Source organism: Corvus cornix, chromosome 3 (assembly GCF_000738735.6).
Source record: "Corvus cornix cornix isolate S_Up_H32 chromosome 3, ASM73873v5, whole genome shotgun sequence".
In the NCBI taxonomy this organism is placed as follows: Eukaryota; Metazoa; Chordata; class Aves; order Passeriformes; family Corvidae; genus Corvus; species Corvus cornix.
The window spans coordinates 61,356,205-61,376,137 of NC_047056.1; the positions used below are offsets into that span (position 1 = coordinate 61,356,205).

The window sequence follows — 19,933 nt, forward strand, 5'->3', positions numbered from 1 at the left end:
AGGACAGATTTTTAGTCACAGCATGGAAAAAGCCTTTATCTCTTCTGAGAAACCTTTGTGAGAAGCAGTGGCTCAGCCAGAAGTTAGTCCTGGTTCTGACTGAGTCAGGGCAGTAGCTGGAGCCAGGGGCTACTGCAGGGACCCACGAGTCAGCTGCACTGGAGTCCACCAAGAGATGAGATCAGCCAGCCACCCCTGCATTTTTGGTGGATTTTTTTTTTCCACCTTCCTCTCCAAGACCTGTACCACATGCATTTCCGTGGTATTTCAGCCTCTCTTCTACTTGGTAAGGATTTGTTGTTGTAGCTGTTTGACAAACAGCTGAGGTGCACCAAGAGAGCAATAAAGAAAGAGAGTGGAGTGGCATAAATACATGAGTGCTAATGCTACTTATGGGGTACTCTGACCTTGCTGTGATCCAGCAGGTGACAGACAGAGCGTGTCTTGTGCACTGTGTTCAGACAAATCTCTTGGTTCACATTGCAGTTGAGACGGACGCAACACTCACGAATCACACACACCAACTCCGTTCAGAAGGCAGAAAACTTATCTTTAACACCACACAGTGTCTTTTATAGTTTCTTAGCTGTTTACACAGTTTTAAAGCACAACAAGCTTAATTCAACCAAACACCACTGGGTGAACGCACGATAATCACGCAGCATGTTTTTCTACCTCTAATTCAGCTACGCCTCTTTCCCGTGGTCCTTCTCTAGCAGAAGTAACAGGCCTGAGCCATGATTTTACAAAGGCAACAGGGCCTTCATTTTATAAAGTTCTACCTGTATGCAACAGGTTCACCTTTTCTCTAGTTGCCTAATCCTTCCTTAATGACACTTGCAGCATGGTAGCTGTTCTGAGACTCCCAAACAGTTGCAGACAGATTGGGTGCCAGGGCCCCAGGCAGGATTTTAACCACCTAGGGCTTGAAGTGAGGCTAATACACCATGCAACACCTTTGTGTCAAGTCTGTAGAAAGATTAATTTCTTCTATTTTTGCTTGCAGTGCTTTTTTTTGTTTGTTTTGGGTTTTGTTTGTTGGTTTGTTGCTGTTCTTTTTTAATATGTGATCATGCTGCTACCGATCTCTTCCTGCTTGGATGAGAAACAGCAAATGGAATACTACACAGCACACCATATGGCCACAAATGTCTGATGACTTTTGACGAACAATAATACCAGTACCTACTGTTAGAAAACACACTATAGAGAATGTCTGTCTAGTCATCCATCCCTCATTCTGCAAAGGGGAAGGGCAGGTAAAGGGAAAGGCAGGAGACTCCCCTTTAACACACACACACACACACACACGGGCCAGCTGCCCTCTGAGCTGATTGGTGCATCCTGGCTAACAAGTGTAAAGAGAAGACCAACAGAAATCCTAAGCACCTCTGGAAATGATGACATGGTACCTCATCACCAGCTTTATAGGAATAGAAAAATAAATTTGTGTGCATTAAATAAATTATTAACTGTGATTCATTCACTTGATTCAGCAGTTAAAAGCTTGTACCCTTTGTTTTCTTGTGTATTGCTGGGAAGTACATGTTGAAGCACCAGAAAGCAGAAAGGAATTCTGCAGGAATTCTGTAGAGATTCAGGCTTTTTTAATATTCCAAATTCTATTTTATTCACATGTATCTGAGAGGTGGTAAGAGATATGATAAAACTGGCAAAGTGTTCATTTCTTTATGCTCCTCCTTGTCAGGGTAGGCTGGCCATATTTTCAGATGTGCTCAGCAGCAGTCCTGAAATAAAGCTGTCTGACTGTACAACCAGATTATGCACAGCCAATGCAAGCAGGAGCAGCCCTGCTTCAGGGACACAGATCCTATAAATTTACACTTACGCTGACTCCAGACTGCCGTCCCCTGGTTACCTTTGATAGTCCAGGGATTTTGCACCCCTGTTTCTTCAGGCCAGCTGGCAACATACACCTATCTAGATCAAGTTAAATAAAATAAGATTTGACTGCACTGCTAATGAAAACATAGCGTGACCAATAAGGTAACTCAGAGACATCAATAGTCCAGTGTTATTTATGTTAGGTGTTACTTCAGGCTGGATTTATTTATTTTAAAAAACCCCAAACACTTAACTGAGGGGTTTTGTATGCTGTTTGTCCTGTTGCCTTTTGTTGACAGAGGTAAATGGGGCAGGACAGGAAGCATCAGTACATAACAAAAATCCCTAGAGGTTTATTTTGCTTCCAAACTTCTCTGCATTTGCTTTTAGCTTTGAACTAAACCACAAAAGCAGTAAATTTTGAAACTGTTAAAAAGAGAAGTGAGTTAGAACATTACATCTGTACAGGATTATGTTTTCAATGAGGAGAAGTGCAGGGCCTCATTAATGTTTAAAGGTCTTAAGAATAGTAGATTTTTTTTTTTCTGTAAAAACAAAGAAATATACAAACCCGGCTTTTTGCAATAGTTAAAAAACACTAACATGTGGCTATAAATTAATTTAGTCTAAATTAACTATTTCAGAGACATTATCAGAGCCATCAAACCTTCTTTAATATTATTAAAATATCCAGATTTAATACCACGAAATCTCCAGTGACAGTCAGAAGCTTCTCTTTTTAATTACCCCTTTTACCATTACAGTATTTTCACATGCTTTATGCTTCTATTTAATGTTGGCTACTACATGATAAGCTCTAAGCTGGTCAACTTTCCCATATAAAGTCCAGTAGCTGTGGTGAACCTGGAGTCACAGGATTCAGCAGGCAGCTCTCCCCGACCCAGCTGACAACCTCATTATCCATCTTCTGAAATATTTCAGCTGTGCAAGTGATACACTTATGTAACATGTACTTGAGAAAAATAAAACCATCTCTGCTTTTAAAAAGGAATGATGTGCACCTCCTTCCACCACTTAATTCTCACAATTTCTTCTTTCTCTATAAAGTGCGAACTACAAAAATATCATGAGTGAAAAGTAGTGATGACCAGGAAAGATCAAATAGGAACAAAATGGCAGATGAGAGCAGGGGATAGTTCTACCTCAAAAAGGAGGTACCTGAAAATATTCCAGTTCTTCTCATTTAGCAACAATCATCACAGCACAGCATTTTCCATTTTACCTGGAACCACTCTCTTCACGTGAAAAGGGGAACTAGAACAATGTGTTAAACAAAAACAACGTCAATTTAGTGTTTCTGTGACCAGCAACCATAGGAACTGGACCTGGGAATCTGGTGGTCAGTGTGTCACTCACCCATGCCCCAGTGCCCAAAATGGCTGCAGGACTTGTGCCCCCACCGCCTCGTGGTCTCCATGTACAACAGTCGCTTCTCTGGCATGGCAGATACAGGGGTTTCTTTGCAACGGCCAGACTTCAAGAGGTCACTCCTGTATCAAGGGTTTGTCTCCTGGCTGGCTGTCCCCTCAAAACAGGGGGACCCAGTCATGCGCCTCTCAGCTTTGCCCCGGGCCATGTATTTCTAACCCACTTCCTCCCCTCAAATCGGCAAAGCCCTGAGAGCCATTGGGAGAGTCAGAACTAATAATACAACTGAGCCCATTTGATAACTCAGTGCTGCTAAAACAGGATAGTCTTCCTCCTTTAGTTTCCTCCATCTTCTTTCCCCTGCTTTGTGTCCCTCAGGCTCCACCAGCAGCAAGCCAAGCTGGTCCTTAGCCCTGGAATCAAAAGAGAAACTAAAAGTCTCCTGCCAGTTTGTGAGCTCCGCTGGCTCACCCTTGGTTCTCACACCCAGGAAGGAGAAGGAAGAAGTGTGGGACCACCACCTCCCAGTGGAAGTGGGCTGGTATTTTGTCTTGTGAAACCAGATCTTATCATGTGTAGGATGGTACACCACACACAAGCATATTTTTGTACTGTATATATTTTCTATCAGAAAATTAGTATCTAATCAAATTACAGTGTTGGTGAAGTGAAAGGTGAGAGCACGTGGCAGGGGCCTGATGGCCCTTTTTGGTTGCACCGAGCCCACTCTTCCCATGGTGAGCTGCAACCAGACAGGACTTTGCAGAGCAAGAACACACTTCATCCTACCTGTTCAAGTTGCCCTATATGGCACGGAAACATGGAACAGTTTAGGTTGGAAAAGACCTTCGAGACCATAGAGTCATACACTAACTTAAGTAGCTATTAATGTTTAAATACCTCAGTATTTGCTGAGTCACTGAGAGTGTGAGCAAGCACCAAGCTGTGGCCATGCTGAACCTCTCTCCTGCTCTCTGGCCTGATGAATATTTCATTATGCTTTATCAAGAGAAACAGCTTTTGGCACAGGGGCCAGGGCTCCTTTCCCTCAGCTTCCCAAGAATACACCACAGCCTCCTGATCAGAGCACCTCCCCCAGAGAAATGAGCTGGTTTGCTTTGGCAGAAGAGGGCATGGGTGACACTTCCCATGCTGTGCTACAGAGGCAGGTGTTTCTTTTACCTCATCTTCCAGACATGCCTTGCTGGAGCTCGGATTCAGCTCTGCAGGAGGAGATTCTTAAATAACATGGACAGAGAACATAAAATCACACATGGCGATAGGATGGGTTTGGAGCTACCTGGGAAGAGCTGAGCCCTTTGCAGACACATCCAGTGATCGAATATCGTGTGAGAAATAACCCCAGTCTCGCACACTGGCTTTGGTGCATGAAATGGAGGACGAGCTGACATACAAGTACTGATAAGGCTGCAGTTCTGAGATACTCATGGTGACTGCCCTGTCTCCAGCCAGCCCCTGCCTAACAAATTCAAACCAAATGTAACGTGGCATGCGGGGCTGCATTTAGAAAGCTGCGGCAGCTCTGGGGTATTTCAGATATCTGCAGTGAGGACAGGAGAGACAGCTGGGGTGGTGGTCTTGTTAGCTAACCTGATATAAATTGTCTCTTCCCATGAATCACAGCTGTCAGGCAGGCACCCATGGGATTTGGGAGCCTCTAGGGTTAGGTTGTAAGGAGAAACTGAATACCACTGATTTTGGATTCAGAAATCTAAATTTTAGAAAGATTTCAGAAATTTAGGAATAGAATGCATGCGTCTGCATTTTTCTGTGGGTCTAGTCTTTGGAGTATATGCTACACCATCCTTTAGCCTGCCACATTTCCATACAGAGTTGATGATATTTGCCTCCTAAAAATTACAGTCAAGCGACCCTTTATGAACTGACTGTGGGGTTATGTGTTGGTTAGTATCCAATAATTCCTGAGATCTAAGCCCAGATCTGTCATCTATTTGTTCCATTGCTCTGAAAGGAATTTGTAAAAATAGCACCCAGAAGCTCTGTATCTATTGGAATTCAATATTTCAGTCTGGCAGCCTTGAATTTGAAAGTGAAGCATTGCTCTTTTAGCCAGTACATTGTTGTCAGCTTCTGGGTCAGCGACAGGGAAGGGGCACATTCTCTATAATTCAGGTGGTGACCTGACTCTCCTAGGTCAGTACTGCTTCAGCAATGCAAGGAGAAAGTGTTGTTGAAATCAGTGGAATTATTTGCAAGAATAAGAATAAGCAACTTTTCAGGATTGTACATTTTTTCTCTCTTCTTTCTTTTTCTCTCTTATTGTTTAGTCAAATATGCAGGGACAAGTCACCGTCCTGCTGAAAGTTACAGCCTGTCTGGTCTTTAGTGTCTGTTTTCGATGATGATCCCACTCACCTGTTCATTTTCCTACAGTCCTCATTCTTCACTCTGAGTGCATCCTAGTCTTATCATCATGTCCTATATGGCACAAAGCAATGAAACCAAAAATGAGGCAAACTGGTTTACGGATCTGCCGGTCCGGTTTGTGCTACTTCCACCAAGCGCTGCTAGGTGGCAATATGTTACCTGGAAAACCACGAGCTTCCAGCCGCCGTCGCCCTCCTCTGCTTCTGACCGAACTGGGACGTGCCTGGGCATCGCTCCGCTCCGAAAGAGGACAAGGCCTTGCAGCAGGACCTGGTGAGAGCTGCTTCACTCGTTACTGAGGTTTTCCGGACACAAATGCAGGGCTGAATCCTACTGGAAAAATTCTTTGTGAACCCAAGAGGAAAATAAGAGGCAAGCCTGCCTGCTGCAATATTTCTGCTTACACTGGAAGTGCTGTAATAAGGAAATGTATCCTTCTATTGTATAAAGATAGCACTGCCTGGGACCTGAATATTTCATATTCTCGATTTTCTGAGCAACACGAAGTTGAAAGTATCTGTTCAGCTTGCAAAACTTTCGTTTTTCCAAATATATGATTAATTGAAATCCTCTACATATTCAATCATAATTTTTAATCAACTAAGCCAACTTTTGAACATCTGTATTGATAGGTGGGTTGAAAAACAGCTTTAATAGAGGTGGAGAAGATGTATTTCCAGATACATTTTTCAGCCATGGTACAAATACTTAAAACAGACTCATCTTACGTATGTGTACTAACAAGGACACAGAGAGAAAGACTGGCTCATAGCATATCCCTTTGATTATGCAAAGCACTGAGCAATCTTCATTGAAACCATTTATTTCCCTTGATCTGGATGCTGGCATTTGTTTTTCCTAGGAAGGAAACCGAGGGCAGGGCTGTGTGTGACAATGCCACGTTATGCCAGCCTCAAGTTTACACAATTACAGTTTGATGCAAGGGTAGTTCGCTCAGCACTTTGGCCCAGCTGCCAGAGCTGGGTACAGGTGAGCGGCACCTGGAGCCGGGGAGGCACAGCGGCCAGGAACAGGACAGCGGGAAAGAGTTCCCACTTAGGCTGACAGGTAAAATAGATGGATGTGAAAATGGGGAGCCCAAGTCTCTACTTGTGGGGACGTGGACAGGGAGCTAACATCTCTTCTGCCTGCTGCGCAACACCAGCCAGAGCAAGTGGGGGCCCCGCCGCTGCAGGCTGGATCCCCCCGGCAGCGATTCGGATCCCAGCTGAGCGACCTGAGGCGAGACCGTGTCCTGAGACACCCGAGAAACAAGGATCTTTAATTACACTGACTTGGATAGAAACACAGGGCTTGGTTTTCAGAGATGGAGGCGATCGGTGCAGGAAACAACAATAATGACGACCTGCTTACGTAGTGTTTAGCAACCTAGGAGATAACAATCATCGTCTGCGGCAAACGACGCAAATTTAGGCAGAGCTCTCGGTGCTTGGGGTCACCCCTCTATGGATGTGGTATGGAGACCTTTTCTGCCAGCCCCAAGTCAGCTCCCAGGGCTCAATAAGCTTTAAATTCCCCTTAGCTCGGCCCGGGACTGCCCCGATACCACTGAGCCCAGGGCGCGGGCAGGCGGCTGCGTGCCCGGCCCGGAGGCCGCAGCAGCGGTTCCCGGCGGGGCCCTTTCCCCGCCGCACCGCCCGCCTCCGCTGCTCCGCCGGCGCCGGGGCCCGGTCAGTGCCGGGGCCAGGTCAGTGCCGGGGCCCGGTCAGCGCCGGGGCCAGGTCAGCGCCTGGGCCCGGTCAGCGCCGGGGCCCGGTCAGTGCCGGGGCCAGGTCAGCGCCTGGGCCCGGTCAGCCGGCCGGCGCGCCGGGGCCCGGTCAGCGCCGGGCCCGGTCAGCCGGCCCGGTCAGCGCCGGGGCCCGGTCAGCGCCGGGGCCAGGTCAGTGCCGGGGCCAGGTCAGTGCCGGGGCCAGGTCAGCGCCCGGCCGCCCGCGGCTCTCTGGGGAAAAGGGGGCCTCTGCGGGGGAACGGGGCTGACGAGGGGTCCGGCGGCGGGGCGCCCTGGTCCCCGCCAGGCCTCGGGGTGCCCGGGGCAGAGGCGAGGTGGTTTCGTCCAGATGGTGCTGGAGAGGTCGCCGGTGCTTCTGCTTAGCCCTGACACCTCGGGTCTCGCTTTGGGAACAGCCGGTCACTGCCCACTTCTGCCCTGCTCGGCGCTGAGCCATGCCTCGACGGTTGAGCTAACATAAGTCATTTTGTTTAATTAAAAAAAAAAAAAAGTGTTAGAAAAGCTTCCTTAGGTCAGACCAGGTGCAACAGCGCACTGGTCGGGATTTTGGCATCGCACAAGGTCAGCAGCAAGAAGTGTATGCTGGGGATGGGGAAGTAGCTTCCACCCCTCGGTCCCTTGAGTCTTCTCATTTTTCCCAGGGTGATACCGTGCTGGGAGGTTGCCACTGCTTTCCGAAATTCAGTGTGTGGAGCCAAGGAAGCAGGTGACAGGCAGTCCTGGTGTAGTGCTGCTAGTTCCCAGTGCTGCTAGTTCCCAGTGCTGTTACAGGGGGACAGGAGAATCGTGGACAATTCAGGATATGGTTTTGCTGATGTCGGCAGGAGCGTTTGTGGGTGATGGTGGTGGTGGTAAGGAGAGCAATAGCAAAGAACAGTGTATTAAGTTGAATTCAGAACACTTCTTGATTACAAAACTTACCCTTTTCAAGGCAATCATTGGGAAAGCATCAGTATTTGTGGTTACAGCTAGAATTGAATTCATGCTTTTATGATTTAGGATTTGGTGACCAAAAGGCAAATGGTGGGTTGGTTGTGGTTGTTTCCGTTCCTGTGAAGTTGTGCATCTGCTCATCTTATAGGTCTCTAAAACATACCTAGTGGGCAATGTACTTAAAAGAGTTTTCTGTCACTGCTGTAAAAGGTCCTTTGATGACAGGTGTGAAGAGAACCTCTTCAGATCAAAGCATTGAAAAATAAAGGGCCTGAGTGTGTTTTGCAGAAGATAATGTATTCTTGCCCTCTGCTGTGAAACTCAAGATCTTTTACTCACTGTGGGACCAAAATCAAATGTTTCTAGGTAGTGTCATCTGTATTTATGGAAAAGCTTCCTTTGTCAGCTGTTTTGCATCCTTAAATGCCATTATTTTTCTGTGGACTTCAGTACGTTTCTTTACGATTCATTTACTATTCTTCAAAATAATTAAAATGTGATTAAAAGAGAATGTAATTGTTTAGGGACAGAGAGACAATTCACATCTAAACTCTAGCCTGCAGGGATCATTAAAAAATACAAAACTAAACAAAGAACAAGTAATTTGGAAAACCATAGCTTGCTATCCCCAGAATTTGGCTGCTCAGAAACAATGAAAATAACAAGAAAAAAAAGAGTGATAAAAGCAGAAATGAGGTGTAAATGGTCAGCCAGCTTAAAACTGAAACCACAGACAAGAAGGGCTTTTACTTACAGTGTTAAAAGATTTTTCTTTCTCTTCGTTTATTTCACAGATACATTATTTGATCCATCTCAGTTAGTTAATTTGGACATGTTCTCACTTCTTGTTCTCTCTGCTTCTGGATGGATAAACATTGTTTCTAGTGCTAACATCTAGAAACTAGGAGGCCCAAATAATTTGCTCTCTCAACAGTAATACAGATACTAAAAACTTGTCTTTTATAATACCAGCTACTTTGAAAGCCTGTTTTTAAAGGAGTCAGAGGGCTTTTAAAGTAAATTCTTGCTGAACTGGAGGGACTGTTGATCCCATCTAATTTGTCTACAGTGCAAGTACCAGTGACAATATACTAACAATTTGAACAGGGCTCATCAAGTTTGAGAGCCACGACATTTTGAGAAAGGCATAAGGGATCAGTCCCCTAGTTGGGGAGGCAGAATTTCCTCACCTTCTCAGCTTTGTTTAGTTTCTGTATTTGTAAATCATGTTTTGTCAGTAGGTTTTCTGCTGCTGATCCCTTAGCATGCTTAAGATCTGCTCACTGTTTGCTTTCAGCAGTGGGAAATCCAGCTAGAGAGGTGATTGCCCTCAGCTTGCTTCATCTGGTAATTATGAGTGGGAGAACCTGTTGGACAAGGTGTTTAAGTTAACCTAACCCACGCATCGTGGAAGGAAAGTAGAGAGAGATAGATAAGTGGGTGAGGTAGATGGAGGGCTCTGTAACCTTCAGGTGAGGGGTGGTGACAAGCAACAGAGTAATCCTGTGTGTGAGTCCTCCCTACTACACGTTTCTTCTGTCTGAAGACAGGGTCTAGTGACTACTCTTCACTGTGAGACCAAGCTGGCCTCTTTTTGTTTTTGAATCTCTTCTTTGTCCAACACTAGAATTTTTTTCCCCCCCCATAATCACCACCAGCCCACTGTCCCCAGTTACAGTCAGTTGCTGTTATTTTCACTTATTTTCAACCTACTTTTTTTTTGTTGTTTTTTATACAGATGGACTATTTTTGTGCTTTGTTTCTCCATCACTGTGCTTTTTCATCTGCTTTCATGCTATAGGGTCAGTTGTGCCAGCCCTCAGTAGCAGGGCACCACTTGCTTTCCATTCATTGGCCGCTGCAGGAACATCTGCTAGTCATGGTCACTGCTCCCTAGTACACATGAATGCCTTCTAAAGTGACTGGTAAGACACCCACACAGGGTTGTCTTGTGAATCATATCATTATCATCAGTTCACATCTTCTAACCCTGCTTCCCTGTCTTTGCACTTCGGTGCTTGTCGCTGAAATTGCAGCTGCCAAAGGTCTTCATCAAGTCAGGTTTTCTTGTTCTTCCAAGACCAAGTGACCTTGATGCCTTTGGCAGTGTCACAAAAGTGCTTTTCTAATAGTTTTTTTAATGCCATTTAAATATTTTCTCATCCCTGAGATTTCTTTTGTGGATTTTGTCTGTTGAATGCCTTTATTTCTGTTATGCTTAATCTCAGTATGCCTTCATCCAAACCCAGAAATTCAGCTGATGGGGTTTTTTTTCCAGTATCTATATCTGCACATCACACCTGTCACATCCTGCCCCAGATGAAAGGGCATGCTTATTTCCCTGATGTATTGAAAACACATCTCTGCATCTTTTTTCCCCATTTTCTTTTTCCCTGACTTGTGTCAATAATTCAGACACCATTTTTGAACTGGAATTTTCCCTGTTCATGTATTTTAACTTGCTGTTTTAACTTGCTGTGTAGTACAGTGCTTCTTGTTTGAGCGTACAGCTCCCAAGATTCAGTTCTCTGGTTTGTCTCAGTTCTTCTACCCATCTAGAAAGTTGCTATCTACAGCCCTTACCCTTTGCTTTGGCAAGATATCTTTATGTTCTGTGACAATTGCAACTGGAAGCATTGCTGGAGGTTGCTGTTTGATGCATCATGTGTTACGAGAAAAATTTGGGTTGCAACAGAGTGGTGGTAAATGGCCAGGGCAAATACCCTTGTTCAAGATTCAGCAATTTCCCAATGAATCTGCTCAGTTAGGGAGTACTGATGTTGGTATTATCCCTATTATTACTATGTTTTATTAACATTGTGAGGTCTGAATTTTAACTAGGCAGTTACCAGAGGCTGTCGGAAGGCCTCTGATACATCTGCATGCATAAAAATACATAGATTGTGAGTGTCTGCATGTAGATACATGTACTGCTCTTGCATAAGGTGTGTCATTAAATCCTTTGTACTGAAATGCTGGCATTAGATGTGTTCATATTAACCCAGTCGGCTACCCCACAGGCAAGGGTGTTACAAAACCACTTGAGTGCCAAATGGGATTTAAACTGTTGTTTGATGTAAGAGGTGCAATAACTGTGGAATGAACAACTATTGATGTCCACACTGTTGGCTTCTCTCTTAGGTGACACCAGTGATATGTAAAGCTATAGCACTTAAAACATTTAAAAGATGCTAATTGACCACTGTTATTCCTGTACTGTCAGGTTTTTCTTTTTTTTCATTGTAGGAACTGTGCATAAACTATATTTGCTCAGATGTTAATGGGTATAGCATGTTGCCTTTTTAAAATTAGACTAAGACTCCATTTCTGTAAGTATGTATAAATAGATGTGATTATGTTAAACTGAAAATCTGAAAATTTTAGTGTTAATAAATAACTCTTGGCTGGTCCTACAACATTGTAAGTATTACTGCAACATCTCTTTCTGACTGCTTTCACGCAAAATGCAAAAATAATCAATCTCAGTCATGCAATGGATTGTGGGTGTTCTGTACGGATTGAAATTTCGGATGTTGTTTGTCAGATGTCAGCAGAAATCCCTTTAGACTGAGAGAACTCTAGCTTAAATATCATGCTTTTCCTCAGTGGTTAGCTCAGTCAGACTGAGCTGTTAAAATAATCTTATTTTTATTTAAAAAAAGTACTGGGCACTGACTGGTACTGTAGGAGATGGTTATAAAGAAAATAATTCAAAGATTATACCTTGCATGAGTCATTAATCATGAGTCATGATCAGCAGGCAGTGGTGTCCAATTTGTTTTCTAATCCTGCACTTGCTGCTGTTCTTTATTACCATAGTGATAATATTAAAGAGCTGTTAATGCATATAACCACGCAGTTGAAAATGACAGACTCCTTTTTCATTGGAATAAAATTTCCATATCTTAAGTTTGTTTTGCTCAGTATATTTCTTGTTGTGAGAAATTCAGTAGTTATAAAAGTCATGAAAAAAGTTTAAGTCAGCAAGGGGTTAAGTTAGCAGAACAGCCTTTTTTTCCCCCTCCTCTTTGCTTTCAAGCCAGTTGTCAGGGCTTCCTAGAGAATTCCAGCTTGTCTGTTTTCTTATGAGAATCGGGGACACTTTGTATTAATTAAAAATTGGGAGCTGATTGTTCAAGGTGCACTTTGCAAGGAAAGCCTGCACTGTCCATGTATTTAATGTTTGTTCTCTTCTGAGCAAAAACTAGTAGTTGGAGGGAAAGTTTTATTGCATTAATATATGCTGAGGAATGACTACTGAGGTTTCAGAGAAAAGGGAAGGCTGTCTCTCTTTTGAGAACCTGAATATAAAAAGAATCAATTAGTGGAGAAATGAGCTTTAGAAACCCATTTTCACTCTTTAAATAAAACTTTAAAGCTCTGAAAGGTGGTGGCTGAAGTGTTGCAGAATATTAGAATGTGCATAGATGGAGTGTTTGGGTGCAGCAGCAGTTGGGGAATGTTTTTTATGTAGTAATGAATCTTGTGTTCAATGAGATTTTAAACTTGATTAAATTTTGTAATTAGTTTTATTAGTTTTGCACTTCGGAAAAGTTCATCGTGACAGATCAAAGCCTTGTATGTCAATAGATATTAAAAAATCATCTCTCTATGTTTTCCAGTGTAGATGACCTTATAATGCATAGATTTGTGTAGGCCTTACTAGTTTCTTTGTGTTGAGCTTGTGATGAGATCCTGTTGTATTGGTGGGTGCAATTTGGCAGGACGGGTATGAATCTACTGGCATAGATGGCTCTTCACAGTTGCCTGGTATTGCTGCATATTCCTTCACATCCCATAGTGTGGTTGCTCTGCAAACTCCTCCTTCCTTTGAATGAAGACTATACCTGCACCAACAGAGGCATTTTCAAGTTTAGTGTAGGATGGTACAGCCAGTGACAAAATAAGTGTTCACCTGACAGGGCTGCTCACTTTTTTCATTAGGAGCTAATGGTGTGTGGTTTTTAATATGCATTTACTTGATCATGTGTATATAATAAATGTTTTCAAAAATGTTGAGTCTGTAAACTGTAAGATGCCCTGAACAGAGCATACAATATAGCTGTCACCAAATTCTGTCTCAGTGAATGTGTTTGTGTTCTGAGTTCACCTTGGAAAAACTTTCCAACAGCTGCTTGCCAATTTTGAAGGTATCTTGTTTCTGCCAAATATGATTCAGAAACAAAGAAGGTCTTTTCCCAGTTACCAAAAAAATGATCATATACCTTGTCTTCTGAATGGCCAAGCCCATTAAAAAGGAGGTTGGGGCAAAGGTAGGACTACTGTATCAAATTGCAAAATAACAAGCCTTTTTCCATGTCTTGTGGGGGTTCTTTTGATTCCCACTCTGATTGGTTTCTAAGATGACTTTATTTCCGGATCAGCTGTTTCCAGTTCAGGCTTTACCCAGTTTCTTTTAAGTCACTTGTAAACCACTTTCTCCTGCAGACCCTTTTCCACAGTCAATAAATTAAGGCAGAGATGCAGATGAAGAGTAATATATGATAAGTACTTTCTTGTTATTTCCTGATCTACAGTCATAACACTGCAGAGTGGAAATAGCAGAGGAATAAGCCATGGGTATACTGGTACACAGAAATAATTTACAAGTATTATTACCTGTATAAAAGGCAAATATGGTGCTTAATGCATAATACTGTTTCAGGCTTCTCATTCTTTGGAGTACTACACAGATTCTGTGCCCAAAACAGATCAACTCAAAGTGCTACTGGGATGACTGGGAAAAGCAGATAGCAATCAGGGGCTAGGCAGACTAATTAGTTTTAAGATGGAGTGTGACAACTGTGTTAATGGAATTAGGTGACGGGGAACAGACTTCAATGTAAGAATGATCTTCAGTTCCTAATTTTTATGTTTCTTAAGTATTTCTCGTGGGAAGGTCTTGCTCTAATACCTGCTTACAGAAAAGCAGGATATCCGGATACTGAAGGCTGTGGGATTTGATAGGATTTTTTCTCTGTTACAGGTGTGGTGTTTGGGGGTCTTGGTATTTTTTTAGAGGGAAGGGAGAAGGAGGGTTTGGAAGGTTAATACAGAGTAAATTGGTCTAGTGGAATACATAAGTGTCTTCCTATAGTTCTTGAGCCTTCTGTGTTCTGCACACAAATACTTCTTTGGTAAATTTTACAAGGAAATATTTTAAAAGGTGCTCGTATCTGGCTTATCTACTAAAATCACTTCATAAAACTCCTGTTAACTTTGTGGGGGTAGATTGAAACTGAGATTTTTTGCAAATATAGTTTGGAGTGATTTTTGTCAACAGTTATGATTGTATCACCTTTATATTAGTTTCTGCTGTCATACTTCCCTCTTTCTCAGAGGACTGGATTACAAAGGAAATTTCCTGATTTTTTTTTCCCCTCACCCCCTGTATTTCCAGAAATGGCCCTTCCTCTGTGGAAGAACTTACTTCAGACTACAAAGAAAAGGATACTACAACAGAGATGGTTGTCACTGTATAATGGTGCTCATGGCTATGAGGAAGAATTGGTAAAGAAGAAACTTCAACAGTTTTCTGGTGGATCCGTCAACCTTTCCAAAGAAGACAATGGCGTTGGAATACTTACTTTGAATAACCCAAAGCTAATGAATGCCTTTACAGGTATTAATTAGTCGATGGGATTGCTGGTTGGTTTTGTTTTTTCTCTTGTTCAGTTACCCATTTTGACATTTTGCCTAAAGAAAGTGAAACACTCTGCCTTTCCATGCCTTAGTTAAAAGAATAAATGTGTAAGTTTTATTCAGATATGCAGCAAATGTCCACTGTTCTGTGTAGTAACTTTGCTATAAATGTTGTAAGAATCCATGAAATTCTCAATGACTCAGGGACTGTCTTGCAGAATGTGCTTCTCCCCGTGTTGTTTAAGCGTTAGCACAATTCTGTCACTGTGCTCTTTCTTGCATCTCCTCTCATTTTGTCGTCTGGAACCATGGATGGCATTTTTGTGGGGATGAGAAGATGCCACCTCTCTTTCATAGGTGATGTAGAAAGAAAGACTGAGTTTACTTCTTGGTTCTTTAGATAAAGCCTTCCCTGTGCCTTAAACTTCTGTAGTTTGGTCTTTTCCACTCACTCAAACTGTGGCGTCCATTTCTTCTTCATTTGCCTTATGTCTTAAATATCAGTGATTGGTTAACTAAAGATCAGATGAGCTGGGTATTCTCAGCTGTTGCAGGTCAGTGATCTATTTAATGTGCTTTTACACTGGAGAATACTTAGCTATCAAAACCAAGTGCCCTATTTCATTAATCTTGTATTATGAGAGGTTTTTGTTCTTCAAGTTGAGTATATTTGCTGTCTTTTAATTTTCTAGATTATTTCAATTTATGTCATTCTCTTCAGATGTGAGTGGCACAGGTTCAGGGTGTGAATCTGCCTGAGCTGGAGCTGTGCATAAGCCTTTACTGTAAGAATGTCTTTATCTGTTAACATTTTGAAATGGATACATTTGTGTCATCTTGCTAATTTCTTTGTTGCTGTTCTGTCTTCCTGCCCAGTTCTCACTGTTCCTTTGCTGTGAGCAAACATTTTGCAACACACTAGCAAAGTGTGCCCTTTGCATGAAGAATGTCAATCTACTCTTCCCACTAGTGATTGTTAGCTGAAAGGAACCTAAGAGAGCAGCAGAACTGGTGATAATGCACCTAGATGTGTCTGCATTCTCTTGTTTCCCTTAAAAAACTCAGGTATAAAATCATTACCTAACTTAGGAAGTTGTAGCTAAAAGATGTTAGGATAGAGATTGTCCTTCTGCATGCCTCCCTGTCAGTGTACTTGCTGTTATACAATCATAATTACATTGTTGTTTCTCCTTTGTCTACAGATTAGTTTCTGTTTTTGGCTCAAAACAGAGCTGTGCAATGTACACCTTGTAGACTGCATGCTCTTGGCTTATTTGTTGTGAAAGTTGAAAGGGGCATGAGAAAGGAGATGTAACAGCAAAAGGAGAGAGCAGACTGGGGTTTTCTGCTCTATGGAGATCAGGAGTAATAAAAGTCAAATTGCTTAAATCAAACTTTCATAGAAACTTGCAAGTATGTTTTCTGTTTTCTATGTGCTTGGCAGGAGGGGCTCAGAAGTGATTGGTGGCAGTGCTGAGCAGGTGCAGCTGCCATTTAGGCAACTGATAGCTGTTCTTTGCCTATACAATGTTCTATATAATGTTAATGTGCTGCAATCATATCACACATCTCGAGTTGAGCACCCAAAATTAGCAGGCATTTTCTCTCTGGCTCAGTTAGTTGTCTGTAAAATAATCTCTTCTTGCCTTACAGGACTGCTATGAAAATAACTTATTAGTGTATGTGAATTAGATGCTCTAGTAGAAAAGAGGGGCTACAAAAACCACAGAGGAAATTAATAGCTCTGTCTTTGTTGCAGATCTTCATTAGCATATAACAAATGAGCCATGGGATCAGACAGTTCTCTTTTTACAGCAGTGTATAGAGCCCTGTAGAGAGCTGTACTTCATTTTGCTAGGCAATAGCCACAAAAAATTGCTCTGGAAAATCCTACTCTGTCAGTTCAAGAGATACTGCTTCTTTGTGCTGTACACCTCTGCCAGAGACTTTTGTTTTTTTGGGAGGGAGAGTAGAAGCAAAGTCAGGCTGGCCCCTTTGCCACTGCAGTGAATGTTATGGCATCTTAATTTATACTGATCTTAATTTAATTTTTAGCATTACTTCTGTAAAATGCAGTTGCTGAGAATCTACCAGGAACTTAATCCTTTGCCTTCAGTTGTGTATTAAATAATGCTCTTCAAGGGGCAGGATGGGATGCTTTACCCCTGAATTGCCTCAGCAGAACCTGGTTAATTTCATCAGCCAGAGCCTATAGATACAGCCACCTCCCCATCAAATTCTGTTGATTCTGTGTCTCAGAGCTTCTGAACAGTGGCAGATGTGAATTTATATATCCATGCATGCTCCGTCTAGAAAGCTGCAAAAAATCATTAAAACTGTTGAGGGGAATTCTATTTTCCAGGCATTTACTTTACATAGCAGTTTTTTATCTCAAAGGAATTGTGTTTGTTCTAAGCTTGAGCAACTCATGAAACCAAAAACAGAACAAAATTGTTGGCAAATTGCTAAGGGGATATATGGAGATCGTTATGCCTTTTCTTCTACTCTTAATTGGAATCTGATAGCCACCTGTTTGAAATGGTCTCTTTGGACACAAATGCTAATAATGTCAGTTTAAGCCTGGTAGAACCAATTTCAGCAGCCCAACCTTTCACTGAACTAAACTTAAATGTAATTTGAAAGAAAAGAAAGCCAGCCTGTAGGAATTAGAAAATCTTGATAATAATTTTTATTTTCTAGAATTTACTTGAAAGCATTTATTCTCAGATTATAATTAAGATGCAAACAAATTATTATTCCAAGCAGATTTAATTTGGTAAAGAGCATGAGCTCAGTGGTACCAAATACTGAAAGACCAAGACTGGCAGAATGAAGATTTGCTTTAGTGTTGTGCCCTCATCATTATATCAAACATTAGGAGCTATATCTGTTGGTAAAATAATAGTTCAGTGCTGTCAGGAATGGAAAAGATCCTCTTGCAGGAGGATAGGACAGGCTCTGGCCAGTGTCTCTTGTCCCCTGCTATTGCATGTAACAGGCTCATATGGATCCTGCATTTTTTCAGTTAGCTGGATTTTTGGCTTGGAATACTCTGTGGAAAGACTCTTCAATACCTCAGTGCTTTGCTTATTGAAAGAACCACAAACAGTGGTTGTGCCACATTTGACTCTAGCATAGCTTGGATGCCAGCCCAAATACCTTTCTGTTAAGAAGACTTAAGAAGGCAAATACGCAATAAGTGAAATCCACAGCGTTAATGCACACCTGTTTGAACAGCAGCACTTGCAGAAAAGTTGTTGAGTGTGCCATCAGGCTGGAAAAGCATTTCAAGTGAAGACCCACAAAAATCTTATGCAGGCCTAGTTCTGCTCAGTATTCTCATTCCTAGCTTGGATGATGAAATAGAAGGTGAACTGCTGAAATTGTCAGGTGACCCCGTATTAGGAGAGCTTGCAAGATTGTTTTTTGGAGTAGAGGAGAGGCATTCAAGGTGATCTTGATTAGCTGCTACAAAGAGCTCAAGATCAACAGGGTGAAATTCAGTGAAAGCAAATGTAATGTGCCGCATACAAAAAGCATAACCAAATTATAAATATGGAGGGGAAAGCAACTGGCAAAACTGCTGGGATTTTTGAGAGGATCACAGTATGGACTTGACAGTGGGTAAAAAAACCCCCAACCCAATGTTATTCTGGTATATAATATGTAATGTCCACTTAATAATTGGCCTCCTCAGAAATGTTGTCAAAATGTGCTATTTCAGTGACTGAGACCAAGCCTAAGGGGGACTTAGTGTTCACTCTTGATGTGCTACTAGGAAGCTTACTTTATAACGAACTGTAAGAAGAAAAAAAAGGAAGAAAACATAAATCTCCCATGGACTGGCAGCTAATGGGAAATTTCAGAAGAGGATGAGTCCTGTGCATGGAGGCGTAGAGTTAGAAAAGCAACACTGTTGGCAGAGGAGAGCCCTTGAGAGTATTAACCTAAAGCACATTTCTATCTGCAGAATGTAGGCCTGTCCATCTAAATTCTTGTCAAAGGGTAAAGCTGAGAGTGTCATCAAACTGTATATGCTTTCTGAAATTAGTTTCTGTAATTGTTTTCTCTTAAGTATATAATTGGAGAGAGTCATAGGTATTCAGAGAGGAAGAGCTTTAAATTAATGCACGAGGTACACTCCATTGCTGTGGAAGATGCTGCTGTCTAGGATGAGCCCTAGAAACAAGAGTTTGTATTCCATGTCAGGAAGGATACGTAAGCAAATATGATGTTCTGTTCATTATGTTTTATAATGAATATGATATTTAAACAAGAAATAAAAAGCTAGTACTGTATGATGATATACGTAAAGAGAGTCTTTTTAGCAAGGAACCTTTGTTAAAGTTGACTGGTTGTGCCTTAAGCCTGCCTTGGACGTGATTCTTTTCTGTTCTCTGCCAGTTGTTTGGGTAGGGAGAAATCTCAGTAACTTCAAAATGACTAGTTGGACAGATGTGGATGGGTGTGTATAAATTCATGTGTCCTGAATGTATGCAGTTGCAAGCAGAAATAAATTGGTTAGATTTTTTTGTGTTTGTTTCTTTGTTTTATTTTGGGAGTTTTTTGAGTGTAACACAAATATCCTTCATACAGAGTATCCTTCAGAATTTTGGGAAGTGCACCCTTGAAGAACAATTGTATGTCAGTGATTATGTGCAGGATTTAAGATGATACTTTCCCTTGTGATTTTAAGCCCATCACTTATTAACTCTAACTTGGTTTTGCTGGTGGAAAATGTAACAAAAACCATGATGGTGATAATAATTTCCTGTTAAAAATTTTGTTTCCACCCTCTTGTGGCAGGTACTATGATCGTAGAACTCCAGGAGAGGGTAACTGAACTGGAAAACTGGAAGGATGGCAAAGGCCTTATTATCCATGGTGCAGGAAACACCTTTTGCTCAGGATCTGATTTGAATGCTGTCAAAGAAATGTCCAACTCCCAGGCAAGTGTTAATACAC

The 19,933-nt window shown here is 42.1% G+C and overlaps 1 protein-coding gene and 1 long non-coding RNA gene across 8 annotated transcripts in view; one reads left to right on the top strand and one right to left on the bottom strand.

Moving 5' to 3' along the window:
- Positions 1-2,599: 2,599 nt before the first annotated feature.
- On the bottom strand, positions 2,600-6,009 carry LOC109145257. The gene is made up of 3 exons (XR_002046555.2): positions 5,803-6,009; positions 5,632-5,694; positions 2,600-3,647 (listed from the first exon to the last, which is right to left on the bottom strand). It is a non-coding gene; the product is annotated as an uncharacterized LOC109145257 (long non-coding RNA).
- Positions 5,829-19,933, top strand: part of ECHDC1 (ethylmalonyl-CoA decarboxylase 1) — a 45,214-nt gene continuing 31,109 nt past the window's right edge. Inside the window, exons 1-3 of one of the 7 annotated variants that reach the window (XM_010402074.4) lie at positions 5,829-5,916; positions 14,727-14,948; positions 19,775-19,917. In XM_010402074.4, coding sequence (XP_010400376.3) covers positions 14,729-14,948; positions 19,775-19,917 — 363 coding nt within the window. In that variant the 5' untranslated portion in view covers positions 5,829-5,916; positions 14,727-14,728. The other 6 variants (XM_010402091.4, XM_010402082.4, XM_039567994.1 and 3 more) reach the window with 6 other exon arrangements.